General features: G+C 44.5%; 1 protein-coding gene across 1 annotated transcript in view; it reads left to right on the top strand.

The window, feature by feature from the left end:
• The window catches only part of LOC119171883 (minichromosome maintenance 6), a 41,328-nt gene that overhangs the window by 6,593 nt on the left and 21,991 nt on the right, over positions 1 to 12,744 (top strand). Inside the window, exons 8-12 of the mRNA XM_037422752.2 lie at positions 1,613 to 1,763; positions 4,121 to 4,262; positions 10,037 to 10,178; positions 10,740 to 10,847; positions 11,370 to 11,525. Of these exons, the coding sequence (XP_037278649.2) occupies positions 1,613 to 1,763; positions 4,121 to 4,262; positions 10,037 to 10,178; positions 10,740 to 10,847; positions 11,370 to 11,525 (699 nt within the window). The remainder of the gene's footprint in view (positions 1 to 1,612; positions 1,764 to 4,120; positions 4,263 to 10,036; positions 10,179 to 10,739; positions 10,848 to 11,369; positions 11,526 to 12,744) is intronic.

The following is a 12,744-nucleotide window of genomic DNA, read 5'->3' on the forward strand; positions in this document are numbered from 1 at the left end:
CTAGAAAAGTGAGTTACAGTATGTGAAGGTGAAATACAAAAAAAAAAAAACTATTATGACAGTAACTACAACTTAGCAATAGTGCAAAAACATCGGCAACAGTCCTATAAACACTGATGATTACGAAGATGCGATAGAGCAGTTTTTGGTGCATAAGTATTTTTTAAGAGTATGATAGAACTTTGTGTGGTCTTGTTCTGACGCAAGATCATCTGGCAAATCATTCCACAAACGAATAGCTCGTGGAAGAGCCGACTGGTTGAAAGTGTTAGTATTGCCGTGCATGCGTGATAAGCTAAAGGTGTTATGTAGTCTGCTCGAAGTTCGATGTGCTAGATTAAGTTGAACAGATGGCATCATGCTGGTGTGGATGAGTTTGTGAAATAGTGATAAAAGTGAGATGTCGCGGCAAATTTTCAGTGGCTCGAGTGCAAGGCTATGTTTAATGTGTGTTACGCTAACGATAACAAAGTTTTTCTATTTCCCGGTCATGTATTTGTGACCTCTATGTAACAAAGTACCTACTGACTGGAGTATATTGAACTTGTGAATAAGGTACGACTCTATATTTTCTCTCTCTTGCGGACCGGAAGTTTGACTGAAGAATGTACAGTGGACTCCTCTTAAATGGCACAAGAAGGGGCTAGAAAATTTGTTCCATTTATGAGAGGTTTCATTTAAGCAAAGCCCACAAAATGAATTAAATATGACTTTATTTCAAAATCACCAACTGTGACTGACTGGACAGAAACATTTTGAAGTATGCAATACTACTATAGTTGATTAGAAAGAAAAGTGTTTCTAATATTGCTGACTCGGAAAAAAGGAGGTTATAACAATTTGCTTGACCTTGTTAGAGCACTTTCTCACATAGTAGGAGCCCATTGCTGAAAGGCTGGGCAGGAACTTTTTGCCACCATCATGTTCAAAGTAGCGCTGCAACAGGATGACAGGATCTCTTGCTGCACTGTCAGCCACTGAAATGGGCCCGGGATCACTCACCATCTCATTAGCACTTGAGCACCGGTCCTCACCTTGAACTTCAGTTATAGGTTCCTCAAGGCTGTCTTCTCATGTTCACGACAAGACGTCGATTGCTGCTCGGCGTAAATACATGTGCAATCGCTGAATTGGCTTGGCTAGGCTAGTTTTGGCATTTGTTTTATGGTTGCTAGACTGCCGTGGCCACTTATGTCATTAATGGATTTTGCCTGTTTTAGTTTCATTTAACCGATGTAAGCTAAAAAAAATGTTCCAATTACCTGAAAATTTTTATCATTAAATATATAGGAGACCAACCAAATGGCCCTAGATAGTTTCGTTAATGCGGCTTTCTCGTTTCACCGAGTTTCGTTGAATAGGAGTCCACTGTATGGTTTGAGATTGTCAAAGTTGTGTCCTGCTACATTGACATGCTGTGCCACTGCTTTCAGTAATCTCTTTGCTGTGTCCACGCAATGACCATTTAACCTAACATTAACAAGCTGTCCTGTTTCGCCAATGTACTGTTTATGACTATATGACTGTTAATGACAATGTTCGTATGTCGAGCCGATTTTGTGGTTTTAAAGAAGCCAGCCTCAATATGTTCATGCCTGCGCTTCTCATGCAGTTGGGAGGCAAGGCAGCATCGGCAGAAGAGCTAACCCCAGAAGCCATGAAGCAGCAGTTGACCCCTGAGCAGTGGGACCGCATTTACGCCATGAGCCAGGACAAGAATCTGTACCACAACTTGATTGCAAGTTTGTTCCCCACTATTCACGGTGTGTACGCAAGTCTGCTTGTCTTACAATTTCACTTGCTCAAAATTCTGTATTGCTGCTTTCCTGACTGCAGAATTGGTGGATGTACTGAGAGTCATGATGTAACATCAAAGGGGTACTGACACAAAAAATTTGGCCTCACGTTTTTCTGCTGCAGTGCATTGCTGTAGGGCTGTTAGTCATGACACGACACATTGTTTTCTGCAGGATGGGGTTTTCTAGGCACTTGGATGTCATTATAAGTGATTGTATGTACTGCCTTTCTGTTGAAGGCACAATATTTTGAGTTCAGACTTGCATATGCAATCATGAAACAAAATTTCTTCATATCTAATTACCCTCATGGTTGTCAGTATGGCTATTCCCCTAAGAACCCAAGTATTATATATAGTTTTTTCTGGTTCTAGATGCGAAATTTATGCCCCATATTATATGTGGATCCCAAGAATCGTCCACCAAAAATCGGTTTCGATTTCGGCAATGCGTGGCGCTATCATCATCATCAGGCCTCTGCACTAGGTAGCGCTAGTGTTAGTCGTACATCATGACGGACACGATTTCCGAAGGCGGTATTCGGCTGCTTTTAAAAGAAAGGTCATGTCAGCTGCCAAAACAGTATTTTCCCTAATAATTACAAAACTCTTTCCAGTAGATATCTATATGCCATTTTGAAAGACCACCTGGCAAGATTAGACATAAAGATTGTAATAGCAACGGATGCTTCAGTTCGCGAAGAAAAGGCAGGAGTCAGAATTGCATCTTCAGTGTTGGATTGGTCTTTTTCGATTCGTTTACCAGATTTTACACCTATTTATCAAGCGGAATTACTATCAATTCTCTTAGCGTTACGAAAATTACTTCAAGCAATAACAGATGCTATTATTCTTTCAGGCTGCTTGTCTGTGTGTAGTTCATTAGCTGCGCCTAATATGTCCAATGCTTTAAAAGTATTTTACGACCTTGCCTCAAGACATTTACGACTCATTCGCTTAGTGTGGATACCAGGGCATAAAGGTTTAACCCTCAATGAATATGCAGATGCACTCGCAGTGGCCTCACATAATTATCCCATAATTTCTGTATTACTGACGCTAGCATTTATCGCCGTGGCACGCTTTGAAAAATTTGTCATGTCAGATCACTTTGAAAATTCTCGATTGGCAACATCGGATTTTTCCCATCTTAAGTACCCTTGAAAAAATCGATGGTGCTCCTCTAGAACGGCGGAGATATCAATTACGAGACTAAGATGCCGAGTCTCCCCTCTGAACTTTTATCTACACAGGTCTGGTCTGGCACAGTCTCCCCTATGCCTCCACTGCAACGAGAGTGAATCCCTTCACCATTTCCTCTTAACATGCAGGTTATACACAAACCAACGGAGGAGACTGTTAGAAGAACCTCTCCGTAGGTTGGTTCTAAATCTATTCCTTCCGGTGGTCCTCTCCTTTGGAGCAACTGAAAAGGGATTTATCCACAGGAGTGTTTGCGAGGCCGTATGCGACTTTCTAAAGGCAACAAAACGATTAGAATGTTAAGCTGAGGCATAAATTCACTTTATTTCAAATTATATTAGCCTGTTCGTTCTTTTTATTACCTCTATTTTATTTCTAATCTATCGTTTTCCAATCGGTTCTTTGTTTAAACATCGTTATCTAAATAATCTGGGTGGTAAAACAACTCCACCTCACAAATGAGGCACCGTCCGTTTCATGGCCGATCCCCCGTGATGGGTTGCGCCAGGAATCTGAGGAACAACCAACCATAGGCAACTGTGCTGCGGGGTGGCCGTTCAGCGTAGATGAGCAAAGCATTCGTGGCGAGGGGAAACAGAAGGAAGCCCTCCTTGTGTGCAATGTCCTGAGAGTAATTTCTCCAGGGGCCAGGAAATGGAGTTTTCTGGTACTGAACAGGAATTGATGGACTTCAAGAGCTATGGAGCACTGCTCAGGCTCCCATCCATACTTATGCTCGTAGTGTTTTGGTGTTGCCTCACTGATGCGACTGCTGCATGACTTCTGGGCAGAGTTCGTCGTCACCCCGGTAGGACATCCCAACTGTAGCCGCTTGATATGTGCCTGAATGAGCCATTTAAGTACCACATCAAGCACATGTTAGTATTAGCATAGCTTTGTTCATAATGCAATAGATTGTTAGTGTGCACCACCTTTTTGTGCTTCCTTATCAGTCAACATGTGTACTATTTGTTTATTATTATTTTGCAACTTATGCCTTCCGAGTAGTGCTGTTGTAGGTGTCTGTAAATCTGTACTCAGTTCAACTGGCTTATGTCTGCAAACATTGCAGGAAAAGAGTGCAAAAACGTCTTTTTGTGCTTCGTGTACTTCACTCCACAGGCAACGACGAGATAAAGCGTGGTATTCTGATTATGCTCTTTGGTGGAGTGCCTAAGACAACGGAGGAAAATACCACCCTGAGAGGCGACATCAACATCTGCATTGTGGGTGACCCCAGCACAGCCAAGAGCCAGTTTCTCAAGTAGGCACTGCGTTTGGTATTTATGGATTTAGCGAGCATGCTCTTTAGTGGCCATCAGCATGCCCGCTGCAAATTTTATTGCTATACAGCCGCACGACATGCTATTGCTTTCACGGCCTTTTATTATTTAAAAGTTTAGCCAGCTCCACTTCACGAGCACCGTCGAAACAGCGAAGCCTATGCATGTGTTTCAACAAGCTATATCGTACTCTTATATTTTTCAAGTATTCCTTTCGTCAACACTCAGCTTTGACCTCTTGCACGAACATCGTCGTTGGCTGGGCCACCACGTGCCTGCTCTTGTGTCAACTCTTGCTGACTCACACGTCAGACACCTTCTTCATCGAGAGAATGAGAAATGTTTGCTATCTTGAAAGCACCAACTCCTGAACACTAGCACTGATATGCTCATTCATACTCCACTGTGCCTCGCTGTCACCCCATCTTGTTGCATTTCTCGAAGGTTCACGCCCCTCAACATCCTCCTCCCTCCACCTCGCAGTGCATGCTGTCCTTCCCTTCCCACCGAAGCTCAGTCTCGCCACAATGCAAGGCCACGTGATCAGGGCTAACACAATGCCAGACATGAAAACCTCGGCTAAAAAGAGCTTTTCTGTTAATACATTTAAAGAGGCATTGGGTATTGTCGGGTTTTAATGACCCGAAACCACCATGCTGGGTAAATCTAGATAGTCAACATCCTACAAGAGTGCATGTAGAATTTTTGGCATGTCAAGCCAAGATACAATTGAACACATCCCTTAATTGATCGTACTTGTATGTATTGATTGCAAAAATCTAGTGCTGAAAACATATTTGATTAGCTCATTTTGTGCATGATTCAGCTGTTATATTGATGACATTATCTGCCTACCGATTATATTATGCAAGTTTACTTGCCACATTCACAGAATGTTACAGGAGCGCTTGAAGGTAAATCCCTGATACACCAGTGATTTTCGTGTCACAATGTTCAAGCGCTCTTATGCGATGGGCTTTAAAAAAATGATCAAGACAGAGACGGGTGGTCAGATAAAGTGAGGGTGTTTTGATATCAGTACACTCGAACCTCATTATAACAAAGTTGCACCTCACACCTCACCTCAAGTTCGTTGTATCTAAAAATTCGTTATAAAGGATTATTCCTAACACTACATCTATTGCAAGACTATTTTTCATTTACTTCGTTATAACCGATATTCTGTTATATCCAGTTACGTTATATCGAGGTTTGAGTGTAGTGCTTGATAAGAGAACATGATACTGTTACTATTGATGAAACTATCTACAAGCACGCGATAGATTTTTCTTTTTAGATTTGTGGGTTGAACAAATAGTACCTGGATGCAACCTTATGCATTAGGTACTACAGTTGCCGACCATTTATTCGGACGCTGTAAATTCGGACACTCATTTATTCGGACACCTTTGCAGCTCCAGAGGCCCTACAGTGCATCATTCGAACACCCCATTGTGTGTCAGATTTTTAAACCCTAGCTGGCTGATCAAGTGCGACGTCGAATGCCGTGACAAGCTGTCTGCGATGATTACCGTAAATACCCGTGTATAATACGAAATTTCTTTTCCTAATATTGGCGTTACAAATTTCCGCTTTGTACTACGTGCGGATCCGAACGAAAACTTGCTCGAAAAACGAAGTTGGGCTTGAAGTTTTGGTTTCGTAACTGCCGTTTGGCTACGGCTTCATTTTGTCTATGAGTGGCTACGGCTTGGCTTTGTTACCTTCGCACCCTCGCGTTGCAAGAGTGAGCGCTAGAACCATTTCTTTCTTTGTTGTTGAGTTTTTTGAGCGTGTACTTGGACAGCGGACGTGTGAACCTCGCTGTGTTCTGTGCCTCACTTCGCAAAGGTGCGACATGCCAGGACACCGAAACCAGTACTCGGCTGCATTCAAAAGAAAGGTCATCGCAGCTGCTGAGGAAATCAGCAACAGTGCAGCCGGGAGACAGTTCGGAGTCGCTGAGGGAAGTGTCCGTGGATGGTGACGACAGAGAGAAGCCTTTTCCGCATGCAGTGGAAAGCCAAAAAGCTTTGCGATCCAAAGAAAGGGGCCTTTCCAGAGATTGAACTCGCACTGACAGAGTTCGTTCGACAGCAGCAAGCGGCGCACTTGCCAGTCAACATGGAGTTGATGCAGATGAAAGCGAGGGAGCTGGCAAGAAAAAAGGGGATGTTGAGCTCTGACTTGAAAGCCAGCAAGCAATGGATCTCCCGTTACATGTGCTGAGCCGGATTTTTCCTGTGCTGGCGAACCTCCATTTTTTAGAAGCTCCCTGAAACCTTTGAAGAGCTTCTTATCTCATTTCAACGCAATGTGATTACCGTATAATGCGGAATATAGGTCGAGGCGGAATATAGGTCGACCCCCTTACCTTGACCAGCAAAAAAAAAAAAGAAAAACGCGGAATCGTTCACTGCTTCACTTTAGTCAGTCCTCACAGTCCTCCGAGCTGTCGGAGCTCTCCGACGACGACGACTGCTTGTCACTAGCCGCCTCCCACAGCATGTCGTCCTCGGTGCCGTCGAGAGCGTTGCTGATGCAGCACTTCTTGAATGCGCGCACCACCATCTCTTCAGGCAGAGACCTCCATGCCTCGGAGACCCAACCACAAACTGTCGCGAGAGGTGGCCTGCGCAGCCGGCCTGTCGGGGTCCGCGGGTTGTCGCCAGCCATCCATTCGGTGTACAGCGCACGCACACGGTCTTTAAAAGGTTTATTGAGGACGACGTCCAACGGTTGAAGTGTTGATGTCATTCCTCCCGGAATGACGACAAGATCCGTCCTTCCGTCGCGAAGGCTCTCCTTCACCGATGCTGTCAAATGCCCGCGAAATGCATCCAACACGAGCATGTTCCGGCGCTGCAGGAGGGCTCCGGGCCGCCGGTTCCACACTGTGCGGATCCATTCGCGCATTAGGGCCTCGTCCATATACCCCTTCTCGTTGACGCGGACGACGACATCCCGCGGGAAGGCCTCCTTCGGCATCGTCTTCCGCTTGAAGATTATGAAGGGGGGCAACTTTCTGCCGTCGGCCGTGCAGCAAAGCATAACGGTGAAGCGCGAATGCTCGCTACCGGTCGACAAAAGCCTCACCTCTTTTGCCCCGCGTTCACAAACAGTCGTGGACGACGGCATGTCAAACCACACCGGCGTTTCGTCGGCGTTGCCGATCTGGCCTAGCATGTAGCCATGCTGCCGCCGGAGGTTGTTCACATAGAGTTGAAACTCTATCAATTTGTCCTCGTACATCTCCGGCAGCTTCTGGCATATCGACGTGCGCCGTCGAAGCGCAAATCCTTTGCGTCGCATAAAGCGACGGACCCAATAAATGGATCCCTTGAAGTCTTTCTTTGACAGGCCGGCTTCACGGGCGAGCTCGACGGCTTTTGAGCGAATGAGCTCCGCATTCACGGGAAGGGATTTGGCACGGTACTCGCGGACGAAATCCGCCACTTTGTCCTCGAGTTCCGGGTGCACAGCTCGGCGACCGCGAAACGACGTCTTCCTCGCGTTACACACTGACAGTTTGGATTTTTGGTTGCGCCAGTATCTGACGCTTTTCTCGGACACTCCAAACTGCCGCTGTGCCGCCATGTTGCCATTCACTTCCGCGAATTCTATAACTTTTCTTTTAAACGCGGCGGTGAACTGGCGCCGCGTCCCGGTATTCATAGCTGGTCGCAGAGTAAAAGTCGCCACTCTCTACGAACACGAAATGAACAAGAAAAGAAAAATGGCGTCGGCAGAGGCGTCGGCCCATGGAGGCGATGTCGATGCTGATGCCCAAAAAACATGCGACACTCCCTGTTGCCAGACGATCACTTTGTTTATGCCAAGGGCCGGTATATAGGTCGAGGGGTGACTTTTTAGCGAAATTTTTTGGAAAAAATCTCGACCTATATTCCGCACTATACGGTATGTTGCTCCTCTCGCAAAACTTCCAGCTGGGACAAATCGGCAACGCCGATCAAACGCGAGTTTACCTGGACATGCCATCGCCCCTTACAGTTCATGAGAAGGGCTCGAAGCAGGTTAGCGTCTGTCTGTACCACCGGCATTGAAAAAACGCGTGTCACAGTCATTTTATCATGCACGGCGGACGGCCACAAGCTCCCACTTTATGTCGTCTTCAAGTGCAAGACAATGCCAAAAGGGGAGGAGCTACTAAAGAATGTGATCGTGAGATGCCACGATAAAGGCTGGATGAACGAAGATCTTGTCCTAAACTGAGTAAAGTCTGTGTGGTGCAGACAGCCTGGCGCCCTGCTGTCTTTTTCGTCCATTCTGGTGCTGGACGCGTTTCGCTGCCATTTGGCCAATTCAATGAAGAGGCTCTTGTGCGACTGCGGCACTGAACTGGTCGTGATCCTGGGTGGGATGGCATCTCGACTGCAACCTCTTGAAGTTAGTGTAAATAAGCCGTTCAAGTATGCGGTTATGCATTGCTATGCCGAAAAGATGCGCTCAGGTGAGCCTGCAGTGACGCCGACCAGGCGGCTTAAACGGGCATCGCCGGCCACGCTATGCAAATGTATCGTGGATGCTGTGGGGATGCGCTATTTCGAGACCCCACAACGTTTGGGCAAGCATCCCAGAGGACCTTGTTTGCCGTTCCTTCAAGAAGTGCAGCATCAGTAATGCCCTCGATGGCACAAAAGACGAGCATCTATTTGAGGATTTGTCTGACAAGGAAATGTCCGAGGAAAGCGCAGTTGAAGACGACAGCAATTGACATGGCGGATGTGTGATCAATAAATGTGTTTTTGGCGACCTTTCCTACGTCGTTTTATACGCGAGTACTTTTTTTCTTTTCGCTCCTTTAAAATTTGGCTTCGTATTATATTCGGGTTCGTATTATATGCGGGTACTTACGGTACAATATTATTCCTATGTTGCCAGCACTGGCTATGGCTGGAGATAGTTCCAGTGTAAAAATCTACACAGAAATTACCACTGTTGATTTTGAACACCGTCTTTGTTGGTTGCACCTTACGACTTTATTCAACTAAGTATCCATTGAATGGCTACCACGGCCAAATCGCTAGCCAAGCCACCTTCAGAGTCAACTCTGTGTGGCATATGAGAATGACTGCACGTATGACATGGAGGAAGACAGAACTACCCAACTACACCGACTACTCTATAAGCACTGCAGCACGATGTAGGCTAATGTCATTCCCTTTTGGTGTATGAGAGTTGGTGTTGTCAGTTGTTTCTGTTGCTATGCCTGATTTTCATCTTGTGCTTTGTATCTCACCCTCGTTTGTCGCTTGACGAGCAAGGTTTAAACTGCTGAATGGCTTTGACAACATGCACTCTATCCGCATCGTTGGTGCTAAGAAAAAAAAAATGCGGCAACTACAAGACATAGACGACAGCAAAGAAAGGTGGGATTATTCACCAGGTGTTAGGCGGCTGACCTCAATCTGATGATGCTCAGGAGTTTTTCCCAAGTTTGAAGATGATGAGGTCGTCGGTCAGGTCCTCAAACTAGCACAGGTGGACAGCAGCTTCCATGAAGTGTTGCCCGCACTATTATAAAAAATGTGTTAATAAAGGCACTTTTTTGATAGTGAATTGCTGAATAATTTTCTTCTTTTTTCTTTTTTGGACTCGCAATCATTTGCACTTTTCAAGGGTTCTCGCTGAGTCCGAATAAACGGTCAACAACTGTGTTGAGTTTTGGCCTAGTGTTTGGTTCCCGTCACCATTTTTCGGCTGAATCAGAGCAGCTTACTGTTGGTACTTTCAGGCAAGTGTCCGAATTCGCACCGCGAGCCGTATACACAAGTGGCAAGGCATCAAGCGCAGCCGGTCTCACAGCAGCTGTCGTTCGTGATGAAGAGTCTCATGAGTTCGTCATTGAAGCTGGTGCACTCATGCTGGCTGACAACGTGAGTGAATCGCTCGCATATACATCAACCCTGTGCTTCTCCAAAGGACACCTGTAAAGAAAGATATTTTACCAAAACGCAATAATTTAAAATATGTTTTTAAAGGATTGATGTTTCTCAATAAGTGGTGTAAAAATTACTGTTTTATGATTACATGACGAGGCTCGTCCCACAACGCAAACGTTCTAAGAGCCATTGAACTGTTCTCACTCATTGTCCTTGCAAATTTGTTTTGTTGCACAACTGCTTTTATGCCGACCTGAGTAGTCGCAGAGTTCTATATATGAGGACAGCATAGTACATATATAGATGAGATAGTCCAACTCCTATTTCACAGATGATGTGCTATTTGTTGAGATTGGCTAGAAATGAAGGTGGAGAAAACTTGCGCTTGAAAGAACTGCCGTGGATCGAGAAGCTCTGGATTTGAAATGGCACAAGTACAACGTTGCTTACGAGCTGTGGTAGCACATTCAATTAGTGTTGCGATTCGATTCTTGTCTCTTCTCGAGGAGAAGTTGCTGCTTTGTATGTTCACACGTTTCCTGCATTCATTCTCAGGGTGTCTGCTGCATCGACGAGTTTGACAAGATGGAACTCCGAGATCAGGTTGCCATTCACGAAGCCATGGAACAGCAGACTATTTCAATTACCAAAGCTGGTGTCAAGGTAAGCTAGCTTTTTCCCATCTCCATTTCATACATCAAAGCTAGCAAGACTTCTTGCAGTAGACGCTTTTGCACCAAGAAATAGCGCAACGATTTGACAACCTGTAGTGTGATTTTTTTTTTTTTGTTTTAGAGTGAGTAGATGCCTCGTGTGGTTGAAACAATGGAAAGATGCCTTAGAAATTTGTGGAAAGTGTGAAAGAGTGTGACGGTTTTTCGTGCCTCAGAAATAAACCCCCTTTTTTATATGGTTGTCGAATAGTTGTGCCCAATCACTTAAAGGCTCTTTGTTTTTGCATTGTAGCCTCCATGATTAGTTCTGGTAGCGCGCGGCTGGAGTCATTCATGGAGGCCACATTTACAATAATGAAATCCAAGCATGAGATGTGGAAGCTTACTCATTTCGCTGACCAACCAAACTTCCTGCACGGCTTTCACTTGATTGCACCCAATGTATAAAAATGGTATGCAGTATAAGCACATACAATATGTATGCATTACTGACTGCTTCTTTGTTTTGCAGGCAACTTTGAATGCACGAACGTCCATCCTAGCAGCAGCCAATCCAATCGGGGGTCGCTACGATCGTACCAAGTCACTGCGACAAAACATTGCATTGTCGCCCCCTATCATGTCACGCTTCGATCTTTTCTTCATCTTGGTGGATGAATGCAATGAGGTGAGCTTCTTTATTGTTTCTGCTTTTTCACTTTGGCTAGCACTGGCTAACACCTCACTTTGTAAGAGCTTACTTTCAATACCTGAGCACAAGACCCATCATGACTGAATATTGCAAAACAAGAGTTTTCTTGTTTTTATGTCTATGATAGCAGGGTCTTTTTAAAGAAAAGATGTTAAAAAAATTGTTTTTACTTATAGCGTTAATACAACATAAATTACGCTTACTGTATTTACTCAACCGAAACATAGGGGGTGGTTTAGGGAAAAAAATAAAAAATACAAAAGAAATGTGTGCATAATTGCACTTTTTAGACATCTTGAACTTCAGTATTTGGATGTAACGTGAGGGTCGACGTGAGGTAGCAAAAGTCTGGAGGAAAAAAAAAAACTTGTATTACATTTTAATAAATATGGTATGCCCTTTTAGTGGCATCACCAACAAAGAAACAAGAATTTTGCAATACGAGATATGCCTGCTTATCCAAGCGCATAGTTTGAGGAAGTTTGAGTGAGAGAAAGAAGGGAAGGGTGATAGAAGTCACTCAGACGAAAGGTTGCTTTGCTACTCTTAACTAGAGGTGTGCGAATGCATGATACAATGAAGGTGAGAGATTATCTTTCAGACAACAGCACTGCAGCAAGCCGCCGAGTCTGGTGTTCCTTCAGAACGCGTAGATGCGGTGGACAGGGCACGTATGTGTGATGATATGTAGAAAGTGCTGAAAACGCTTTTAATGATACATGCTATGAATTGATATCGCAAAAGATCACACTAATGATGGCACTGATAAAAGGAAATGTGAGCCTTTGTGCATTTTCATGCATGTGCATATTTTACTCACTGTTTGCAACTGACAGTCTCTGCATTAGATGTGCCTTTCAATAGCGCCAAAGTATACTGTTGATAAAGCTGTGATATAGTAAAAGCTGTGTTGTAGCATACAAGCTGCTGATACTGCCGTGTTTTGCATTCATCGACTAGTGCACAATAAGTTGTTACTAGGCTTGTGCGAATAGTGATTTTGGTCGAATAATTTTCCATCAAGTTTAAATAGTATACAGTAAAAGCTCGTTAATTCGGATTTCACGGGACCGGAAAAACTGTCCGAATCAACCGAATGCCGAAATAACGAATGAACAGGGAAAACAACATTTAAAATCAAGCTGCAGAAGCATACCTTTACTTGTTGAAGTATTTTGTATTTGTCGTCTGCGTT

This window comes from Rhipicephalus microplus, chromosome 4, assembly GCF_043290135.1.
Source record: "Rhipicephalus microplus isolate Deutch F79 chromosome 4, USDA_Rmic, whole genome shotgun sequence".
In the NCBI taxonomy this organism is placed as follows: domain Eukaryota; kingdom Metazoa; phylum Arthropoda; class Arachnida; order Ixodida; family Ixodidae; genus Rhipicephalus; species Rhipicephalus microplus.